Source organism: Acanthisitta chloris, unplaced genomic scaffold (assembly GCF_000695815.1).
Source record: "Acanthisitta chloris isolate BGI_N310 unplaced genomic scaffold, ASM69581v1 scaffold1210, whole genome shotgun sequence".
Classification (NCBI taxonomy): Eukaryota; Metazoa; Chordata; class Aves; order Passeriformes; family Acanthisittidae; genus Acanthisitta; species Acanthisitta chloris.
The window spans coordinates 153,536-177,609 of NW_008649755.1; the positions used below are offsets into that span (position 1 = coordinate 153,536).

General features: G+C 42.6%; 1 protein-coding gene across 1 annotated transcript in view; it reads left to right on the forward strand.

Annotated features, from left to right (window-relative positions):
* Positions 1-21,626, forward strand: part of XYLT1 (xylosyltransferase I) — a gene marked incomplete at its 5' end in the record, with an annotated part of 86,316 nt that extends 64,690 nt beyond the window's left edge. Inside the window, 5 exons of the mRNA XM_009069700.1 lie at positions 2,029-2,210; positions 4,271-4,533; positions 7,606-7,801; positions 13,410-13,743; positions 21,304-21,626. Of these exons, the coding sequence (XP_009067948.1) occupies positions 2,029-2,210; positions 4,271-4,533; positions 7,606-7,801; positions 13,410-13,743; positions 21,304-21,626 (1,298 nt within the window). The remainder of the gene's footprint in view (positions 1-2,028; positions 2,211-4,270; positions 4,534-7,605; positions 7,802-13,409; positions 13,744-21,303) is intronic.
* Between the last annotated feature and the right edge of the window lie 2,448 nt (positions 21,627-24,074).

Below are 24,074 nucleotides of genomic sequence, written 5' to 3' on the forward strand. Positions count from 1 at the left end.
CTCTGTGTTCCTACCTGCAATGTTTGTGCTTGTCCCAAAGATCACCAAAATCAGAGGAGCTTTCACCTGATTTCAGTGACTTTGGAACATCTCACAGTGGGTAATGAGAATTTTACTCCCCTGACGAGTAAGTCCTTTAGGGTTTGAACATCTTTTGCAGTTGTTTATAGCTTTTGTTTGTTTGTGGGGCTTTTTTGCAAGGAGTAGCTTTGTTTTATACTTCTAAGCCTATTAATTTATTACTGAACAACCAAAAATCCAGCTGCCCTTTGCTTGCAAATTGTTCCTGCACAAAGCTTTTGAAGGATATTAGAGATGGCGAATTGTCTTCATAAGTAGCTTTCCTTGCTATTATCCAGCCCTTTTCTTTAAAAATAAAAACCCTACAAACAAAGGTTTATTGTTCCTTTCAAAACTCAGCTAGAAGGCACAGTCACAAATCATTTGGATCACTCAGGAATTGCTCTGGCTACAAGTGATGCAGAAGGGGAGTACACACCAGGATGGGTTTCTGTCTGGCATGCAGCAGTGTGTCAGGGAGTGTGTGGTATCTGCAGGTGGAGCACAGAGCCTGGCAGGTTGTCAGGCTTTGCTACACCTGCCTCAGCAGGTACATTGCTTCCCTGCTTGGCAGGCTCTGCTCCCAGAATTTGTAGCAGTCAGCCATCCCAAGGAAGACCTGATGACCATCTTTAAAACTATAACTTCCTTAGCTCCTGAGCATTTTGAAGGATTGATGAGACCAATCTTGCAAATCTAGACTCATTAGCTTGTGGTGCAGCACAGCAATTGTCATCTTTTGATAGGGGTTCATTATTCCACACACATGTTGAATAATCTTTTAATCCCATTTCTGTTAAAAATCACCTTTTCGCTCAACTCTGATAACCTTTTCATCCATTATCTAGAGAAATTTCTGTATCTATAAAAGGACACAAGGCAATGGGTAATTGGGTAGGTTTTTTTTCCCCTCTCGCTTGAATGAGAATGGATTCCTTTATGGGTTTAACCAAACAGTTCAAGCATAAAATCCATATTCACTGGGCTGTCATTTAACATTAAAAAGGGTAGGGGGATTATTTGGGGGCCAGCCATGCTAATGTTATGCTGGTTATTTATAGATCTTACTATTGCTGATTTTAAAGAGAAGTCACTGCTCCAAAAATGGTCTCTTACAGGGCTAAATTTCTTGATATTCCATAGCTTTTTTCTACAAGTTTTTCTTTGCAAGATATATAGCTGGTTTCTTACAATCACCCTGCCTTCACTGACCTGTTAACCTGCTATATCAGTTCCCATTACGCATGATTTATGTAATAGCTGATATTATGATGATATAATTAGGATAGCCCAATAGGAATTCCATGCTGCCATGAGTCAGCAAATAAAGACTTATTATTTCAGGTGTAAATGCAGGAGGCAGAATGTCCTTTTGGTGCCAGGGTGAACTGTACATTTCAGAAAAGGCCACTCAACTAGCAATGCATTTCAGAGTGCTGGAGAATGAGAAGCCCATAGACCTGACTGGGACTGTATATTTTTCATAGTAACTGGAGTGATGGTATAGTTTTGATAATTATCTGAGGAAGCAACTTGAAATATATCATTAGCACATTGCTCAGTAAATCTGTTAGACGAGAGAGTAACTTACAGAAGAGAAATAATGGGAATTTCTTAGAATTGCTCATACAGCTGGAATAAAAGTAAAATAATTGCTGTCACTGGTGCCTTTCCTGGAGTCCTTTGGACTCCCAGTGCCCAAAGGTGGTCATTGCAGAAGTGCAGTTATTCTGTGCCAGGTTATTGGAGCACGTTTTTGGCTGTGTGTTATTAAAGGTTGGTTGGGTCTGTAGTATGTTGTGATTCCTTCATGCTCTATGGAATGCATACACACAGAGTGTGTTTCACACGTGGTAGAACAATAGAGCTTGCTAATTTCGTTACGTCACCTGCATTCAGGCCCATGAAGTGAAGGAGGAAATGGAAGTTTGGGGAGCTAAACAATATAGTGATCTGCTCTGTCTTTCTTGCAGTCCTTCTTTCACACTGTTCTGGAGAACAGCCCATACTGTGACTCCATGGTGGACAACAATTTGCGCATCACAAACTGGAACCGTAAACTCGGTTGCAAGTGTCAGTACAAGCACATTGTTGACTGGTGTGGCTGTTCACCTAATGACTTCAAACCAGCAGATTTCCACCGATTCCAGGTAACTGAGACAGTCTCTTGTACCCACAAAGAGGGTCTTCCCCCTCTGTTGGGGTGTGGAGGGTTGGCTGGCTGCATAGCTGCAGCAGGGAGTGGGAAGGAAAGCTTTTACTCCATCAGGGAGATGGAGAAAGAGATGTGAGGAAGCTCTGATCTTAATTTGAGGAGAAAAAAAGATCAGTTCTCCTGCATTTTGAGACATGGTAACGTCGCAAAGCAGCTCCTTGGACTGCTTGGCATTGGTAATCTGCTGTGGTAGAAGGGAGGGAAGCTTGACACATCTCTCACTGTACACTGTTACTCACTAACTCTTGTGAATTTTTTGCAAAGGGTTTTTTCCAAACTTTCAGCTGAGGTTCTTTCATGATTTCATGGAACTCCTGGCTTTCAGTGTTAATCAATGTTTATCATCTTTAAAAAAAGGTTCAAATTTGGCTAGTGTGATTGCTACAGACTACAGAGCACCAAGCTAATCCTTTTTTGTGATTATATTCATTGGCATGGTTATATTAGTTTATCTCATGGTTTTGGGGGCCTTAGTCATGAGGTTTTGATCACCCAGGTTTGGAAGGACTCTCTTAAAAAGTTTAATCAGTTCCTTTGTGATAGTTTCCTCAATGCAGACATGAGAGCAAATCCTGTGCTCAAGGTTGTACTCGGACTCAAGACGATATCTGGCCTGTGTATCTTCTATTAAGAATGAGCAACTGCTTGTTTCAAGGTCATTCAGATTTGCAATTCCATCCCTGCAGCTCCTCAGGGTTCCCTGCATAAAGCATGTTTGCTCAGGCTTTGTGTGGGATGGGAAATGTGTTACCCTACAGCACAGAAATGACTGCTCTGAAACAGAGATCTTTTCTTTATTGTAATGTGCTGCCTACCAGGCACGCTTGAAGTCAGTGACACAGACACTCACAAAAAGAGCAAAGGAGACATTATCTAAGAGAGACTCTGCTGCCCCAAACACCAATCCCAGGAAAGTCTCCAGCACAGAATAAATGGCAAGCCTTAAAAAAACTCCTGCCAGACTGCAGAGCCTGACCTGCTCCAGGCTGGGAATGCACAACAGTATTTCAGAAAACAATCAGGTAAACTGAGCTGGAAGGGAGAGTTCAACATTAGAATAGATGTAAAGGCAGCTTCTGACACTTGCCTGGTGAGAGAGCCCCTCACACAAACACAGGGCACCAGAAGTCTGGCTCACGATTCCCATGGAGGCACAGAGCGAGCAGCAGAGGCACAGATCAGAGGGCCCACAGCATGCACCATCTCAGAGTAAAGCTGAGCATCCTCAAAAGAATTTTCCAACCATCTGGAGCACTCTTGAACTCCTTAGCACCTCAGAACCCATGCTCAAATATGAGCAAGGCAAAACAAAGACTTTTGAAAAGCTGATGGTAGTTGACTAGCATATAAAGCAGTAATGTGCCCAAGATTGTGTCAAGTGCAGAGCAAAAAATATTTGTGCAGAACCAGTCAGGAGCTGAGAAGCCTCAGCCACAGATGGCACCTCTTCCTCCCAGAGTCCCCTTACAGCCTCCTAGCAGGAAATCTATACACAGAATCTGCTCTGCCTCTCCTGAGCCCTTGTACCACAGGGTCCTTTGCTCCCTATCTAACATGTGCCAGTGCTGCACCATCTCCAGGCTAACACAGGGGGTTAGAGAGCATTTCCCACCCCTCCAGCACTTGGAGAGTTTTTGTGAGCAAAGCAATCGAGGGTGGCTGCTGGTATGAAGGGATTGACACAGATACATTTTCCTTGGGTAATTACATGGTCTTTTGCTGAATCTTAACATCACTCCTGACAATGAATGATCGCCATCACAAAGGTGACCATTCATCTTTCAAGTCATCTCTGTCCTTGGAGAGAGCCAATTGATATCCTCCCAACCCATTGCTTAGGACAACTTGTCATGGATATGGCACTTAGTGCCATGGTCTAGTAACAACAGTAGGGTTGGACTCAATGATCTTTGAGATCTCTTCCAACCAGGTTGATTCTATGATTCTATGAAAATGGGAACTCACTCAGTGTCTTTTCCTGTCCTGTCCCAACAGCAGACTGCCAGGCCGACTTTCTTTGCCCGCAAATTTGAAGCTGTAGTGAATCAAGAGATAATTGGCCAGTTGGACTATTACTTGTACGGCAACTACCCGTCGGGCACGCCCGGCCTGCGGTCGTACTGGGAGAACGTGTACGACGAGCCTGACGGCGTTCACACCCTCAGCGACGTCGCCCTCACCATGTTCCACGCGTTCTCCCGCCTGGGGCTGCGCAGAGCTGAGACTTCATTCCATGCTGCTGGAGACAACAGCTGCAGGTTAGTCTTGACCTGCCTTTTTTTGGGTGTTTCATGGGACACAGACTGCCCTCCCGAGTGCTGGGGGAGGTTCATTCCGCTTGGCCGCGCTGGCTGGAGCCTACAGGGCCAGGCAGCTGCAAGTGTACAGCACTTATTTCCAGGGGTATTTATGTCCATAATAAAGCGTTGGTTATTCTGGGTTGACGTTATGTGACCTGTTTGCTGCACTTTTAAGGAGCTCCTCTCCAGCCTGATGAAGACTGACAGGATCCAGTTGGGCAGTACTACCCCCACTGCTGCGTTTTCCTTGATTAATTTCAGCAAGTGTATTATAGCTGCAGCTCCTAAACCCTCCATGTGATTGCAGCAGAGGTCATGTTCACCTCTATTATGCTTACCAGAAGCAAAGGGCAGGATTTCAGAACTAATCTGAACACAGGCAGGTTAATGGTCCTTACTTGTTTATTCCCCTGGGAGTACACGTGGAGTACAGAGAGCTACTTGCTCGGCTCAGTTTGCCTGCTTGGTGTAGCTCTCTGTGCCAAAAATGCTGCAACTAGTAGGATCCATTAGCACCAAATAGATTAAATGTTCATATGTATAAATATATACATATATCTCAAATAAAGGTCTTTATTCTTTAAAGAGAAATTCACCCTATATTCTGGATTCCTTTTTCACCTCTCAGCCTAGCAATTTGAAGGAAGAATTCATGGAGTTAGACTTGCACAGAAAAGGCTCTTTGCTGCCTGCAAACACATCTGAGGCTGTTTGCATTCAAAGCAGAGAGGGTTCATCTTTTAAAGCAATACTTTCCTGTCTATTATTAATTCCTTCTTCAGAATGTATTTCTGGACCCTGCCTTTTTTTTTTTTTTTTTTGCTAATAGAAAACACATACAGCCTAAGTCAGCAAACACTGAAGACACTCCATGTGCTTTGATGGATGGACGTTGCCCCTCTTGTGTTCTTGAGAGGGAACCAAATGCGCTTTGACCTTCCTAAATTAGTCATGGAAGTGCTGAGCAATGTCCCATTTAGAAAAATGTGGCAATAAGTGCTCCAGATTCCTATTAGAGCTTTGTCAGTGAAGGTTACCAGTGCAAAGCAATGAGAGATCAATAACAATTAGATATAAATAATCACTAGTAGCATGCCTTATATGAAATAAAGGCAGACCTAAAGAAGTCCTGGGTCATTTGTCCTGCAGAATGAAGCCAACAGAGAGGATGGTGGCTATGTGTAACCAGTACTGGAATAATTTGACAATTACTTTTGTACTTATTCCTTTTGCCACTCTTCTGATGCTGATTTATATCAATACTAAGTTTCATTTCTGAAGAACTTTCCATGGCACAGGAACTCAAGGTGCTTTTCAAGCTTGCTCAGATTATAGATAGGGACACCATGTCATCCACTGCTGATTGTAGCTGTCCCTGGGATAAAGCATGGCTCCTTTACAGCAGGCTGGAGCCTCATGAACAGTGCAGGGAGGAATTACAGTGATACAGAGTGGAGGCTTCATTTTCATACCTACTTGGGCCCCCACAAAGCACTCTGGGTCAGCATTCGGTTTAATTCACAGAAAGGTGTATAATCCTCAGGTTTATGATTCACATCTCTTGTGACACTCCACTGTGTTTCTAGGTGTATACATATGTGCCTTTCCTCTTTCTTGCATGTCTCCAGCATGGTCATGTATTTGACTGAGCTCCTGGACAGTATTCCCTTTGCTGTTGGGTCTATAACAGGAGCACCAAGTTAGCTGATACTGCAGTCACACCCCAGCTCGTTTCACACCGCAGCAGGCACTGCAAGGAAAGCCACTACCACTTCAGATCACATTTGGAGCCAGTCCCATGCTGCCACCCACAGTGGCCCAGTAGAGATTTGGAAGAGAAGCTTCCTTGCACACTTCCAAACTAGGGCCAACTCACAGCCTCAGACAGACTGCTCGGGTACCAAGTGGGATTGCATATCAGCATCTTCTCGGGGAGCAACCTTAATGTGTGATTGAAATTTAATTTATTTCTTGTATCTCTAGGCATTTTTACTCACTGCTGCCAACAGACAATTTACTCAGACTATTTCAAGGATACTGTAAATATTTGCTGCTGCAAAAACAGGAGGTCTTAGTACTCAGAACAGAAGTCAGATTGTTGCTGGTATTGGCTCTGTAGCTTCTCTGTGGTTTTGCTCAGTCCATCAGTGCTGGCCCTGTTTGTACCCTGTCTTCTTATATTTATTTCTCAGGCTCTAGACACCTCCTTCTGGGTGTTGCTGGCCTCATGCAATGGAAAGTCCTCCTTGCTTGATTCCTCGTAACACTCATGTTTTGAGTTGTGGTAACAAGCCTGAGTCAGACTTAGCTGACTTACTGGGAAGGTGTGATACTGGTTGGTTTAACTTGTTTTGCAGTTAATGTCAGTGCTGTAAAGTAGCAAAATATTTGATTTATGAGCTATGAATAACGTGGTCTAAATTATTTATGCATCCATATGTACCCAAACATTGTTACAGATGTTTCTGGGACTGTAACAGACAATTGACCATACATTTTAATTATTTGAAGACGTGACTACAGTGTGTTTAAATCTGAACTGCAACTGAAAGCTTCCAAAGCTCTCCCATGACAGGTTTTTTTTCCCCAAGTTGTTAGGATTTTTTTAATTATGATTTAAAAAATCATGGCAAAAGCAACCTCAAGCCTTTAAGGAATATAGAGTTTATTTCCTAAGATAAATGAGGCTGCAGCCTCAGGACCTATGTGTGTGTCTGGGTGGCACTTTCTACCCAGAAGAGATGGTAAGGGAGGGAAGTTCTCTGGCATGCAGAAGAACCTCCTGAAGAGCTTAGGGCTGTGGATATGGTCTAAATGAGCATATATTCTTAGTAACATTTTTCTACGTTTCAGGGTAATCAGAACAGCCTAAGAATATTTGATAATGAGTCATGAACGCATTTAAAATCTCTTAATGTACAGTGGTGGATTTTCTAGTTGAAATGAATGCTTCTTAAGCCATTAGCTCCAAGTAAATGGAGATTTCATGTCTCTCTTGTGTAACTGATGAGCGTGTGTGCTGTTTTACAGATACTACCCCATGGGCCATCCCGTTTCCGTCCACCTTTACTTCCTTGCTGACCGTTTCCAAGGCTTCCTGATCAGACACCATGCAACCAATCTGGCTGTCAGTAAACTAGAAACTTTGGAAACCTGGGTGATGCCCAAGAAAGTCTTCAAGATTGCAAGTCCACCAAGTGATTTTGGAAGGTTACAATTCTCAGAGGTAAGTGTTCCTAGCCACCCATGCACGATGTCACGAGCCCCTGGCATCACCAGGTTGCAAACTAATTCAGCAGCCTTTGGAAATGTTATGTCCATGGCAATTTGAGGTGAGAGTGGCTCTCTAGCAGAATACACATCCTCTGCATAAAACGAGAAACTGTTGCCCGTTCAGGTCTGTGGTCAACCCTCACTTCTTACCTTACCCTGAGTGTCCTCACTCCCTTCTGTTTCAAGAACAATTTGAAGGCCTTTGCTGTTGTCAAAGGGGCTCAGCAACTTAAAGGTAACTTAAAAGTTTTGAAACCACGATTGTTGTGAGTGCTGTGAAAGGCACTTTGGGAAAATGCCATGTGATGTGTTTAAACATTTCTCTCAAGAATACACTGAAAAAAAAAACCTCATAAAATTAGTGATAGTCAGGTACCACATGTGAGCAGAATATTGATGTTGTAACACGAATGAGAAAATTATCACAGCAGTGGCTGAGAGTTCCCATAAATCCTGTTATTTTTTTCTAGGAATTTGTCTCAGCATCTGACACAGACTGTAAAAAATGTACACTAAAATATACCAGGAAAGTTGACCACTAATAGAATCCGACATCTGTGTTCTGTTTTAAAGATACAACTGTCTGAGCAGTTAATTTCATGATTTTTCTTGTTAAGCCACAAATTTCAATTAAGGTATAAAATTGATTGAACAAATGTGTTCAAGTCATTATGGCTAAGTCCATAAATTACCATCTTCTTGGGCAATTAAGAAATGCCTAGGTGGGATTCAGTGTTTTGGTGTGCATGGCAAATCCATGACACTAATGTGCCATTAAAGAGATGGATGGAAAGTGTGTTTCATTTATCAATGTGCCTGATGGTAGGCTTGCCATTTCATGCAGTGATAAATGGTCATACAAGCCTTAATTCTTGTGATTTGTGGGAGTATTTCTGCTGTTTATTTAGTGCTTTTAATCTTACTTTCATCCTGATGCCTGCTCTGGGTCCTTTTTTAGAAAGCAATGGGCTGGCAGCAGGGAGAGGGTGTTTTCTCACTGTATGATGAAAAGAAGTACAGAATGCTAGAACTCAAACTAAACTATTTAGAAAGAATACACCTGACTTCATTGCAGATGTACGGAGGAAACTAACCTGGGACTAGAATTTACTCACTGGCCATTTGCCAGGTCCTCCCTGGCCACAGTTCACCTTTTTTCTCCCAAAACCAGCCCTGCAGCAGGCACTTCACTTTCAAGCTCACACAAAGAGTTTTGGTGGCTGCTTACTTGTTTTCATAATATTTTCTCACCTAAACTCTTTAATTGTCCTCTCATAGATGATGCATATTTTACTAGACCACAAGGTGCAAAGTAAATAATTTAATCTTTTCTTAAGCGTTTATTTTACTTTCTGCCTTCCCTTGGCCTGCAGGGATCTCTGCCTCCAAGCCAAATTATTATCTCACTTACCCTGGTATAAATCCAGCATCAACTTCTTCAGCTTCAGTGTGGCTAGAAAGCTCTGATCTATTACTGCTTATTAAAATGCCACTGCTTTGTGGAAGTCCAGCAAGTGGAAAACAAACTTAGCAGTTTGGCTAGGATGGGGGCATCAATGTTCACAGGTTAAGCACCTGATAAGAAAATTGAGATTTGTTCTTACTGAGGCACAGAACTGCTGATTCTTTAACAACTTTCCCCCCATGATCTGACAAGAATTTAAAACTGAATGGGGCTATTTTAGCTGTGAGCTTTCTTCCCTCTCCCAGCTCACACTGGTGGGGCCAGCAGGAAGAACACAAATATGCTGCACTGAATGTGCTCCCAAGTGTGTTTGTGACCCTGATGCACAACTGAGATTGCAGCAGAGATGACAGTCAGTGCTTCCTGCCCTCTGCTCTTCTGCTTGGCTTCTCAGACTTTGCTTCCTGAGGAGGAGATTTTACCACACACTGTGTAAAGACAAGTGGAAAGAGATCAGCTGTCTGGGCTGCCCCATGGCTGGTGGGGTTAGTGACAGTGTTTCGATGGCACATGGCTCCTGCACTCACCCTTGGGCTGAGGGAAATAAAATAAACTTCCAGGAAATCCAGGAGAGATGATTTCCAAGCATGAAACTCCCACACCTCCTAAAATTGGCTTGTGCACAATGCACACAGTATGTGTCCTGCCAGCCTTGGTTCAGGAAACTTTTCCGTGGAGGGCCAGAGATTAATTTGCTGTGCAGAACTAAAAGTCTCAGCTCACCGTCTATCAGTTGAACACTAAGTTCATTTCTGGTCTTGTTAAGACTTGTGATTCATCACAGAGAATAAAATAAACTAGGTGGCAGGCAATTAGTGTGCATTGTGTGAACCTAATGGTCCTGTTTGTGGTGAGCAATGAGACACAAACCCATAATCAAGGCATAATTTATCTTGGGAAAATTTTATGTTGGGACTGAACAGAGATAGAAACAGGAGTTTTAAGCCAGTGAGAGATTTCCAGCTTTTCAATATACCCCATGCGCAGTGCTTGCTCTCGAAGCCCAAAATAATGGTGATTAAAATAATGATGTGGTAAATGTCAGTTTCTGTGCCACATCCCTTCATAATTTATCAGATATTCATTACTGCTTGATTCCATCCCATATTTGGGGTATTCCATTTGAAAGTGAAAGCCTACTCACAATGTTTTAAGGGGCTGTGAAAATTATTATTGGACTGTAGTATCTCTTGCCCTGTAAAATTGGGCATCTCAGTACTGGGAGCTCAGCTGTGTAAAGTTCAGGGGAAGACATATAAACCTCTAACCAGGGCTTTAAGTAAAATTCCCCATAAAATACTGAGCTTCAAAAAGCAGATTGTACTGCAAGCTGTGCAGCATGGGAAAGTATGTCCTCAGCTGGAAACCAGACATAAAGGGCAGATCCTGTGAATAGATGTGTTCAGCTCCTGCCTTTCACTTCCCTGAGGTGCCTTGGTGTGAGCCTCAGCTCTGGGGCACGAGGAGGTTCAGGGTAGCTTTGTGTTGCTTTGGGCCTGGTCTGCTCTGCTCTGCAGCACTGTGTTCTCCTCTTTGGTTCTGTGCCATTGTTTCATGGACCTGCACACCCTGACAGCAGTGTGACAGGTTTTCTTGGGAGCATAACAATTGTCCTTTCACCCCCTCTTCCTCTACCCTTTGGCTGTAAACTCTGGGTTGCACTAGAGAACCCAGAACCATGCCTGCACACAGTTTAGCAACCAGGCCACAATTTTGTTCTAATTTTTCCCCAAAATCAACCTTAGCTCTTCTACAGAGCGCTTTTAAAAACTTTTGTGCGTGTGTACATGTCTTAACATCTCTTGTGCAGCCTGGTGTTGGGCAGTGTCACCTGCAGGTTGGAGCAAGGGAATTGTAACTTTCTGATTTTTAATTTTCCCAGGGATGAGACTAAAGAGAGGGAAATAGTTGAATGTCAGGGATGAACATTTAATTTTTGAGGATGAAGCAAGTTTTCTTCAAGGAGTTCTTAAGTAAAAAATATTGAATGTGGTAGAAACTGCTTCTTTTATAGGCTTTTCTTTGCCCAGGAGGGCACAGATTTGTTTCACATGTTGTGGCTTTATTATTTCCAGGTCCCTTGAGCACCAGTAGGTGTGACATGGCCGCACTCAGTGAAGTTTGGCAGAGTAGATAATAAGATCTGGTCAGGAAATTTTCTTTCTCAGCTTATTTCCATACATATTCAGTCAGTCGTGTCAGGAGAGTATGCACTGACAGCTCCTCGAGGCAGTCGATGCTTGGGTCTGATATCTGGGCTATGCTGTCTGGTTTGATTAGCTGGTGTGCTAGGTGAAATACCTCTGAAATACCAGAAATGCTGTGTTGATTGCAGAGTAGTGGAAGGCTCATTTTGTCTCATATTCTGCAGTGTCATAGTCCGGTAGGAGGATTTTGTATGATGACAGATGGATTTAGGATGGTAGGGTTTTATTTTACTGACCTTGTAGCATTTTGCTTGCAGTCCACCTGTAATTTGTCTGCCAACCACAGGGATTTATTTAGAAGGGACTGGAGACTGGACAGTTTACAGTACAGGTATCAGTAGTAATAGGCATCAGGTAATTGTTATGTTTTGGGGATTTGGAAGGATTTTGGCATTATATTGGAATCACTTATTCTCATGAAGTGAGATGAAAACTCTCTGAAGGACATGAGCTACAATTATTTCTTATGCTTTCAGGAAAGCAGGTTCTGACCATTCCCCTGTGAGGTGAAGCTGATTAGGGACAAGGACAGCTCTGTTTGGGAAATCTGCAATATCCACATATGCTGAAAGTGAGGATCCTGCCTCTGTGTGCATGATCTCCAGAGGCCACCTGAGAGAATCCCTTTCTATACAGGGAACAAATCAGCTCTTCTGTCATCTGCTCTGTTTTGGAGCTTAAGGCAAAAGAAGATCAGGAGGACCATGAGAGGTTTCATACCAAGCTGACCAGAATATCTGCATGTGTCTCCAAGGAATGGCATCAGATGTCTGCTTGCCTAAAGGAGCCAAGGGGTTCTCCTGTTCTTCACCTCAAATGATGTCCCTCATTTCTTTTTGCCTTTGATATTGATCACACTTGATTTGAACTCACAGGAACAGGACTTCATGGGACACATGAGGTGGACACTGCCTCCAAAAGCAGATGTGCAGCCTTCAGTACTGTGGTCTCAGGTGGCCCTCTTGAGAATTGATGGAAGGATTCAGTGGTGGTCAGCCTCATCAACACAGGCTAGATTTAGTGCTGGGATATTAAAAAGTCTTTCAATTGGCCTAAGAAGGCCAGTTATTACTACATTTTCATGCTATCTGTTCAGAGATGCTATTTTTCAGTAGTGCACAGGTGTTAATGGCAACAGCTTGTAAGTTTGTGTTATCCCGTGGGTTATGGGTGAACCATTGAAATTCATATAAAGAGCATTGAAATATGCAAGTTGCTAGGAAAAAGAAAGGTCCATTAAATATTTCTACTAGATTGTGAATCAGGTGGTTTACTCTTAGTTAGTCAATAAATAAAAAACAATGTCACTATTATGACAGCAAGGAAAGAGTTTACAAGAAATAACTTCCCACATCAGGCAGGAAGGGAGTGCAAGGAGACAGCATCTCTTGGATGACTGGAGTAAAGGACCTGATGTGACTGTCCTAAAGTAAGGAGCAAAAGCCTCTTTCCTGGTCTTAGCAGCAGATGGGTAGGTCCCTACTGCAGGGTCCACCTCTCCAATGTGTAATACATTTTCATTTCCCAGGAGATGATGGACCATGCTTTTTTTCTAGGCATAGCCTGTGTCTAGTCACCAGGCTTGGTCCCTTACTGACTGCTTCTGTGGAGGAAAAAGCTGTTACAGTCTGTTGTGTCACTCTTAAGATAAAAAAAAACCCCTTTTTATCAATCAAAAGTGGACCAAAAAAACAAGCCTTGCCTTCGAGGTTGTCTCACAATTTGTGTACATAGTATGATCTTAGGTCACGTTGCTGTCAGCTTTTATATGCATGTATAATTCATGTCATTAGAGAAATATGATTTGTGTCTCTTGAGAGCCCTTGTTTGACATAAGCCTTAGATGCTTAGAGAGATGATGCTAGCAGCAGCGTGTTCTTCAATTTCAGATTGGCACCGAATGGGACGCCAAGGAAAGGCTTTTCCGGAATTTCGGAGGACTTCTGGGGCCAACAGATGAGCCAGTTGGCATGCAGAAATGGGGGAAAGGCCCCAATGTCACCGTGACTGTCATTTGGGTGGATCCTATCAATGTAATTGCAGCAACGTATGATATTCTCATTGAATCCAGTGCTGAGTTTACTCACTACAAACCACCTCTGAATTTGCCCCTGCGACCTGGTGTCTGGACAATAAAAATTCTGCACCACTGGGTACAGGTAGCTGAAACCAAATTCCTTGTTACTCCTCTCACCTTCTCTAATCAGCAGCCTATCAAACAAGGTAAGTTTTATTCTTTGCTACAAGAATAACACCGTTATTGTGTCTGTATTCACTGTAAGTGATGTTGTTAATGGAGTAACACTGTATTGAAAAAGGATATAAGAAAACAATTTTAGAGATAGTAAATCAGAAGAAGCTGTTGCACTAAGTGGTAGTGTCTGTATTCAGTCTGTAAAACACAGCCACTGTGAACAAAAGACTGTTTATACCTTTGAAATATGCACAGTTCAGAATCCAGAGAACTTCAGGCTCTCAGTCATCTAACAGTGATCATAAAAGACATCATTTAGAACCTTTCTGTGCTGCTTTTCATTCCCATTTGCTCTTAGAGAGTTACACATCTTTAAGCTGTTTTCTTGACAAAGTCTGTGTTTAAAAATTTAATACACAAAATGCTGAATTAGACAAAATTACCCTAGGCCAGAGCTCGCCTGACATATTGTCAGGTCCAGGCATTCACTCTTGCCTGATACCTGCCAAAACCTGCTCAGTACATGCCAAGCACTTGTGTTACAGAAATTATCTGTGTATACAGTCCTGGGATCAGACCCACACTAACAGTTTTTAGAAAGAAACCATTTTCTTCCCTGAGCCATCCCAATACAGAGCTGCCAGTGTCTGCAGGCTCCCAGCAGCAGTTTGCATGGCACAGGCATCATCCCAGTGCTCAGGTCTGCAGCCAGTGCCCAGGACACTGTGCTGGGAGAAGAGGGAATGTTTTACAGCCACACCTGTTTTCTTATTCAGTAAGATCAAAACAAGTTTGTTGTTCTGAATATCTTTACCATTCTTCTTAGTGTGCTCAAGTGCTTCCATCTGCCCAGTATTAATATTCATAACTTTAGACATCTTAAATTTGCTAGATACATGAATGATCCTATTAAGTTTTCAGAAGTTCTTCTTCCTGACAAGACAGCAAATAAACTGAGTCAGGCATTTACCTTTCAGCATAACGTGCTGCTTCTGTAATGCAAACACCAGCAGACAACTGCTGAGAGCTAATGCAGCCCTTATCTCACTCAACAGGAGCTTGATTCCACACGTTTCCCAGCAGAAGAGTGAACTTAACTGATTTCTGCTTCTAACATTTGGTGGCATCATTCCTTAAGCAGAAACTAAACCACCTCCAACCTGCTGCTGTTATTAGCTAATAGGCAGTGATAAATTGTGAACAAACACCATGTGTACAAGGAATCAATTTTTAAAGTTTGAGGCAACCTGCTTCTAAACACAGCTGTTACTAGCTCATCTCCTGGAAATTAATGAATTCCATGTTCTTTGGTAATTCAACATTTAGGGCATAAATTGGATGGAAAATGTGGCATGTAGCCAGCAAACTTGCTGCTTTTCCCTAGAACATGAAAGCCCATGGGCAGGTAAATGTGGCTCAGACTTCAGCCATAAGCCCACACTTTATGGTGTAAAGGCAAAACTCCCTTTAGTTCAAACTCTGAATCTGGAATAACTCCACCCAAATTATGTAGTTGTTCTGTATTGTCCATTGATGCAATGGGAGAAGATCTGGCTCATGTTTTTTGTTGAAGAACCCTGTTCATTCGTATGGTAGCTAGAATCAGGATTGAAATATAAAGCTTAGGAACAATATTTTCTAGGAAAAAAGTCTCAGGAGTGATTTGCTACTGATGATGTATAATCTCTAGATGACCTGAGGCATGGAGGTAGAGAAGAAAATTAATTACGGGGCAGATAGTGACACCCCAGTGTAGTTAGAATTTGTATTTGCAATGCAAATTCCTGTTGTTTGGTTTTTTAAGGCTTTCTGTCTCAGTAAAACTATTGTGCTCTGTGCAGGCAATTGTCATTTAGTTTGATTTCCAGCTTTTGTCAGTTTGTCATTGCTTTATTATTTAAAAATATTTTTCCCTGCCAAATAAAGGCATTTTTAGTGTATGACAGAAGAATTAGAACTTCTAAAAGAACAATTTCTGTTGCTGTAAACAATGAGAAAGCTGCCAAAAATCTTCTAAAATGAAGGAGTATTATTAGTTTGAAAATAAAACATACATCAGACTTAACCAGGAGCTGTCAGCAGAAGAGGGGAATATGTTCTATTAGGGAGTGCTTTAAAATTTTGTTCTTCCAACTATCTGCCCTCACCACCATCACCACTAACCCCGCCCCAGACTCCCACAAAAAAAAAAGCTCTTCTCAGAAAGATTGCCCTGGAAAGTAATTTGCTACTCCAGAAGCTTTCTGAGTGACTGATACATTTCATTCCACTTTGCATGTCATTTTCTCAGTAATGATTCGGCCCCCTTTGTCTCATACACTGCAGATGTAAAAACTGGAGTCCATGTAGTTACAGACATAAAAATCTCTCCACAATCTTATGTGTAATTTGTTTGTGTCATTCTGAGAAGCATTTGTACCAATCTGGCAGCAGCCACTAAAATCCTGTATCTTGAGAACATGGACATGACAACAATCACTGTATTTCCTAAATCATTCCTTTATCTACACATCACTTCAGCCTGGAGCACAGCAAGGGAAAGTTGCTATTGGTTTCCCAGCATCCTGAAGGGAACTGCTTGGGCTTCTTTTGAATAATCCAAGTGAAACATGTTCATTCCTGTAGCGTGGCTCTCAAAATTCATTATTGCCATTCAAAATAAATAAATAATCATGGGACAGCTGCCAGCAAAGATGTTTTGTTTAGCATTTTGTAAAAACAACATATGCCGCTAGTTTATTCATTTTTCTATTTCCATTTATTTATTAATTTTGGCTTAGATTCTGTGCATGCAAGTAAAACCATAAAGGGAAATGAGGAGCGGGTGTTTGCTTTGATACTGGGTGCAGATGCACATAACTGATAGGATGTAAATTGTTTAAAAACCACAGATTCGTTGACCTTTTCAAAACCTGGATCTGTAAGAGATCAGATCTTACGTGATCTTACTGACTATGCTGTTCAGGGTATTTCCACTGTAAATGAGGCTCCCAAAGCTATTTCAGTGGAAAGTCTAAAAATCTAATGTTATTTGTTCTTTCTTGTTCCTCTTCCCCCTCCAGTCATCCAAATCTGTGTCTGTTTTCTCTACTTTGAGTTATGTTACTGATCAATTCTGCCTTTAGGAGATCCTCTGGCTCAAGATTGCCTTCAAGTATTTGCCTGGCTGGAGAAAGTAAAAAAAGAAAATTAAAGGAAATTAAGTGAATTTGTGAGATAAATCATTTGGAGAAATCAGGTTCACTCATTCCACCAGGGTCTCCTTCCCTCTATGTCCTGCACAGACAGATTCCAGTTTATTCTAAATAGCAATTTTGGGTTTCTCACCATATGGCCAAGTGCATTAAAGCTAAGTACTCTGTGCTTGTTGTAAGGACACAGGAGGGCTGCCAAGGACCAGCAGGATGCTCTAGGAATAATTGTGCCAAGACAAATAGGGAATGGGACATGGAGAAGACAAAACAGGGAACAAATGAGTAGAAGATCACTGGCAGCAATGATGGGAGTGGGGGACTCTTGCTGTCTGCTTTAGGTAGCCTGAATTTAAGTACAGTTTGGAGACTCAAGGCCAGATGTCCAGGTCCCCTGCATAGGGACCACAGAAGCAGAGCCAAACAACAGATATAATTCAGAGCATTTAGCTAGCAGTTCACAGACTATAACCCAAGCCACCCAGTAGATTTCAAGTCCTAAGAAAACAGTAAATTCAGTAGAGGTTGACTCTGCATCCCCATCATCCCCCTTTCCCACCCTTTCCTGCTCTACAAAGGCTATGTGAAACAGTCATGCCAAGTGTGATTGTACACATCTCCCAGGGGCAGGAAGAGGGGAAGAGGAAAAAGCCAAAGCAATTTCATTTTTAAATTGGATTTTATATTCATGGCAAAGTTTCCACAGTGCTCTCCCAGCTGGAGTGCCAATAATGAGTTGTCATCTGTTTAATGGATAGTACCTGTTCCATTAAAGCCAAATAAGTTATTGTGAGCCACTGGGCAGGTTCACTTCTTGGGCATGAAAAGCCCCAAAACCTCGGGATGACAGTAAACCCTGAACTGAAAATAAATAAGTAAATGAATACATAAACCCCTTTTTCCTTCAAGCAGGGAGGGCAGTGAAGAAGAACAACCTCTGTCTTTGCCTTGAAGAGAGACCTTTCACTCTCTGTCCCTAGTTTGATGGCATGCCCTGTACACAGGACTGATCTGTGCTGCTCCCAGGGAGCCTGAAAAGCCAGTGCCTGATCCCAGTGCCCCCAAACTGCAGCCACCCCTTTCAAAGCCTGACAGCATTAGCAGACGTCGGCGATTCACGCAGGCACCTCAACGGCCTTTTGGCCTAATCCATATTTATAGATCATCTCAATTAGTATATGCTGGGAAACCTTTGTTTTGCCCTTGGTTGTTTGCAGTGGCTCAATCAATTCTAATTGCATCTATACAGATTATAAAGTGGGTGGCAACTTGTGTCAGAACTGCTGTGATTTCTTTAAATTAACCAGAGGTACCATGACATGCTCTTGATAAATGCAGTAATAGCAGCAGGCAGGCACATGACTGCAGAAGAGCAGACATGCCCTGGAATCATCATTCTGAGAAAAAAACCCTGAAGATAGGGATTTGCTTCGAAATTTAGTTCAGATCCAGCTGACAAGGAGTCGATTAGGTCCACAATGAGCAAATGCAGCACTGTCTTGTTTGCTGCAAGAGAAAACAAACAAAATGTCAATAAAAAATTACCTCTTTGCCAGAGGGTTTCAACACAATTCAAGTAATGAAATAAAGCTGTAGATTCTGTGTTGCTTTCAAAAACCCACAGGTCTAGCGCCTTAATGTGTACCAAGGTAACCACGTTTTTCATTCCTTAGCCCACTCTCTGTCTAAACTCATTTGCTTTTTCTGCAAAATGAAGAACAAGCCCACACAAAAATGCTGAAATTCCAGTCTGTGTGGCTGGCTATAGGCTGTGTGTTTAGTCCAAAGAAGTTATACCAAGAAAAGTCAGTTGAGAAATGTGCCCTCCCAGGGTGAAGGGCAAATAAAAATGTTGGACAAAAATAACCAAGTATTTTAAAGCTGTATTTTAGAGTCAGTGGAATATATTTTGCATTGATACATGTCCTCTTGAAGTCAAAGGGCTGCTTGGATGTGCTTGCTGGCAAAAAAAGTCTGGCTTAATGTCTGCAGTTCAGCTAATTTTGAATTGTTCGCTCTAACCGTACAGATTTAAATGTCTAAACACATCTCAGCAGCAAGTCTTGCATTCTTCATTATTTTGTCATGAGCTCTTGCTCATGACACTTGACTAAAGTGCCAGAGCATGCCTAGTTGCTCCAGCCTCATTTGCACAGCATTTTGAGGCACTGTCCCTCTCCTCTACCAGCCCAGTAAGTTACAGAGTCGTGGTTCTCTCTCTGTTGTTTTTCCTTTAATGCAAAGAGGAGCAGCTGGCATCTGCCATCACTTGGATAAGCAGCATCCTTTCTCCTATGAACTGTGCAACAGAGACTTTGAGGCTCCAGGAGAGGGTTCTAGGTCGAGTCCTGAGCATTTCCTGTTGATTAATATATGTAACTCTGCATTCAGGTTGCTGTTACCTAGTGTTTCCTTCCTAGGACATGCTGATACTTAACTTGTATTCATTCTGCTGTGGGACCAGAGAAGCTCATTTCTCCAGGGGCAGCACAGTGCCTGCTGCATTGCCAAGCACTGTTTCCTGCAGTTTCTGTAGGTTTCATTCCCTCCAGTCCTGATAATCCACCAGGTCCTGAGGCCTGGGACAAGTGTGAGACTGAGCCAGAGGGAAGAGCAAGTTCCATTTCATCCTGTTTCTTGTCTGAATAAAGATCTCTCTTGTTCTGTGCAAAGAACACATGCACCACAGGCTTTGATTCAACAAGCTCTCTGAATTGCCTGTTTCAATCAGATGATCCTGCTAATAGTGCCAACTCTTATTTATTTGGGGATTTTTACTGAGAATGTTCCTATTTAATTAATATGTTGACAAACAGTCTTCCATATTTAATTGCTTCCAAAGGAGGAAATTTAATCATGTGTACTTGTTCTGTTTCTTAAACTGCAGTGCTCTGGCAGAGCACACTCCTGACACATGTGCGCGGAGTGAACTTGTTTTGACTAGAGGTTATTGTGGATATCTACCCTTTGAAGTAAAAAGAGGGGTTTAGATGGATGCAGGAACAGTTAAGTGATGTATAATGGTGATGGGGATGTGCTGAACCAATTCAGTTGGGGATTTGAAATAATGGACTTGCAGAGTATTTGACAGTAAAGACTTTGCAAATGTAACAGCAAAGTTCCAATTAAACATTCCCTTTCCCTCTAAATAAATACACTGATTTATTGCCAGCACCTGAGATGCTTGTCCTCTGCATGGAAGAAAGGACTCAGTGTCAGGCTGCAGTGCAAGCAGCAAGGACATGTGGAAGGAATTGTAGCTGTGAGTGTGTAATTCCTGGCCTCTGACGCTCACTGAGCACGGTGGCTTTCCTCGCCTGGAGCGCCCTGAATGGGCCCATTTTCTGTTCTAGACAGTGTGTCTGTTGGCAGGGCTAAACACATCCTCTGTGCTGACCGAGCGAGGATGCTGGGGAAGGCAGCTGAGAACAGAAAGAAATGGTTGAAAATTTGCTCCCAGGAGGTACTCGTTGAACAGTTTTGGAGAGTCCCAGTCTGATTTTGTGAACAGCACCTCAGGCAGAATTAGAGAAAGGCAACCTAACCCACAGATTCAGTTTAGGTCTTTAAAAAGCATTGTCACAGCCTGGCATTAATTTTTACTGTAATATTGCAGATTTGGGGTATTGTGGTGCATTTTGCTGAGACAGAAGGACTACTATAAGGAAAGCCACCACAATGCAGAGAAAAGTGTCATTAGGGAATGGTTGTGATCTACTGTTCAGCACAAGAGCTTGATGTATAATTGTCATGAGAATAATTTCTAAGTGAGACTGCTGCACTTCCAGGAAAGGTGTTGGGACTGCTTATATTTATTATCAGTCTGGTCTGTCCAAGGCCGTGGTGTTGTCCTTTTAATACCAGGGGTGGAACCATACAGTTTTTGGAGGCTGATAGAGTTAACACATGTTGTGACTTTTCCACAGCAGGGCAAGCTTCATCTGTTTTGGGAAAAAAAAACCAAAACAAACCCAGGCTGAGATCTTGGCTCTTCTTCCTAGACAAATCAATGATAGCACCTGAAGGCTTGACAGCAGTTGGCAGCATTCTCACACCAAGTATCCTTGAACTGTTTCCTCATTTCGAGATGCAGCCACGCCTGGGTGTCCTGCAGCTCTGAGGATGCTGGTTGTACATGTTGATAGTAAGGGTGACACTGCTTTCAGGCTCAGAGCTTTGCCCTGCTAAGGCAGCACTCACAGGGTGAGGAGAACTCAGAGTGGTGAGCCTGAGGAGTGCCAGAGCTGAGCACAGGATGCAGTTGTGTCAGTGCTGGAGAAATGGGCTGCAGGACACCACTAACCTTTGTCATTTTGTTTGCTGTACCCATAGATCCTTAGTGTTGTGGGGGTTTTTTTTGTCATGCACTAACTTTTGGGTTTATTTCTGCATTTCCAGAGGAAGCCATGAAGTATCACAGTGGGCCTCCAAAGAATGCATACATGGAGCAGAGCTTCCAGGGCTTGAACCCTGTGCTGAACATCCCCATCAGTGCCGCCCGCGTGGACCAGGCCAAGAGGAACGCGGGGCTCGTGGGCGCCCGGCTGGAGGCCTGGGTGGACTCTCTGGTCAGCAGTGTCTGGTCAGCTGTGGACATCTGCAGCGTGGGCCCCACTGCCTGCCCAGTCATGCAGGGCTGTGCCCAGACAGCTTGGAGCTCCCTGAGCCCCGACCCCAAATCTGAGCTGGGCCCTGTCAAACCCGACGGTCGCTTGAGGTAGCATCCGGTACACTCTCCTCCGGCATAGGATTTTAAAAGGGAATTTAACCTTGCTTCTGTCTTACACCAGATTTCAGAAACCTAAGGGAACGTTTTGGGTTTTGTTACTTATTGCAATATAATTCATTTTAAAAAGAGAAAAAAAAAAGTTCTGACAAGGCCTTTGGCACTGCCCTCTCCATCAGCTCTGTCGGGAGCAGCTTTGCTCATCCCACAGCCTGTGCTGTCCCATGTGCTGCTGCACCCACTGTCTTGTGGGTTTGGAAACAGTAGTGCCAAGCCATGGAGAGGGCAGTGAAGGAACAGCTGCTGAAAGTGTTTTTTAGAAATCAATTTGTCTGTACCTCTGCTGTTTCACAGGCTTTCATTATTTTCCTACCATGAATAAATCATAGCAAAATTCCCTTCTACTTAGCTTCCTGGGGAGGTTGGTTACTGCAGGCTGGAGCCTGTGTGGCCATATGACCTCAGAGAACCTGAAATAATCATGGTACACCCTCACTGGTTTTTAATAACACAAAGTTATTCTGGACTCAGATGATGTTTGTTATCCTAGTTAGAGAAAATGAGCAAAAGCAAAAATTTTCAGATTATTTTCAGTGATTTTTTAGACTAATTTCATGATAAACTCTAAATGGAACCCAGTGTTCTACTATATTAGTCTTTCATGTCTCATGCAGTCGGGTTCAGGGTCAGTATACTAAGAGTATTTATTAAAGAGCAAAGAAGTATTGTGAATTTCAGCCCTTTCAAATCTGCAGGTTTTTTCTGAGCCCACCAGTACCTGCGCATTTTCACAGTACAGCAGGTGTGCATGTGTAGGTTGGGGTGTGCTGTGATGTGTTTGCTCACACCCTTTGCTGATTTTCCTCATGAGCTGAGCTGAGCTGAGGTTTTTTTCTCAGGCAATGGAGTTGCATAGAACCAGTAAAATGGTAAAATTGAGACCTAAATCTGCAACAACAGGTTCCTTCCTAGTTTGAGTAGTGGCTATTAAGTTGTAACACTAATTCCCTCCCCTGGTCTCAGATCTCCATCTCCTTGTGAGGAAGGATCCTTCTAGGCTTGTGCAGGGCATCTGGAAGGCTGTGCAGGATATGGATCCCTGCCCAAAGCCAAGAGCTGAATGGGAAGGAGAGCAATGCCATATTTCTCTGTGCTTTAACTTTATTCTGTCAACAATCTACCCTTGCCTGTCTTCAGAATTCCTAGCAGGCTGCATCCTGTTTCAAATAGGCATGTTTTGCATAATTTTAACCTGCATTTTCTACAGTAGGAAAAAAACTAATTTACATTCCAAGAACTTTTTAAAATACAGGTTTTATATGCAAATTCATCTCCAACCGATGCATTTTACGCTAACAAAAACATGCACTTTGCTGTTGTTGCTGTGGTAATCTCTTGTTAGCAACAAAACCCAAAAAAGCTACTAAAAGCTCTTGGGTTAATTAAGAAAGAAGTCCTGTTGCTGTAATAAAGGTGTATGTTCACCCTTCTGTGTGCACAGCTAACTTTCTGCTGAGAGTTAAGCATCCACATCAGGAGGGAGACAGAGCCTTAAATAATTCCATGATCACATCTCACAGGAAGGTTGAATTCCCTTTTAAACTTGCAGGTTGACTGTAACACACAGATCCCAGTGGCTTGTAGTATCTCTCTGTCCTTTTGGTTTAAAGCTACTTGCAATTTGCTTTGGACTTGAAATTGTGGTGTCAGCTGTGCTGGCATTAAGGCAGAGCATTGAAATGTTTATCTGGCACAGAAATGGAGGCATAGAAGGAACAATTTAGGTATTTATTATTTATGTTTTAGTCAATGACTAATTAGTAGGTGCTGCTGTTGCAGCTTGAAGATTGTTATTTTACTAACTGAAGCTGCCTTTATTAAGAAAAGGCCTTGCCCCCCTCACTCTCTTCCCTTTCTTTTTTTGTCTTAATTTTGACAGTCACAAGCTGTAGTTTTAGGAAAGTTTGTAGCAATGAGAGCTGGTTGAAGCATCAGTCAAGATAATGCTGCAGCTTTTCAACCAGCTCTAGAGGCAAGAGTGTTTGAAACCAGGTTGCCAACAGGTTTATATGGTAGAATCACAGTGTTATTACTTATTCAGTAGGGTTTTTAACAGTGCTTGTTTTTAATCTAACATTCCTTTGTGAAGTTCATGTTTTCTGGGGACCTCCAATCCTCACTGTGAAATCCAGGGCTTTAGTCAGACTGATGCAACAGCAACTGCACAGTTCAAGCCCTGCAGATTAAATGAAGAACACATCATATTTAGGGCACAAAATAAAACTCATTAACAAGCCCAGGCAGTGCTTGTTCTCAGTAAGACTACTGGGGTAGTCACAAAAATCTTCAGACTGTCTTGCACATAAGCATATGTGTAGGGTGTACCCACGCATGCAGATAACTTAGTTTTTAAATTTGATACTTGTTTTTATTCTTGAGCAGG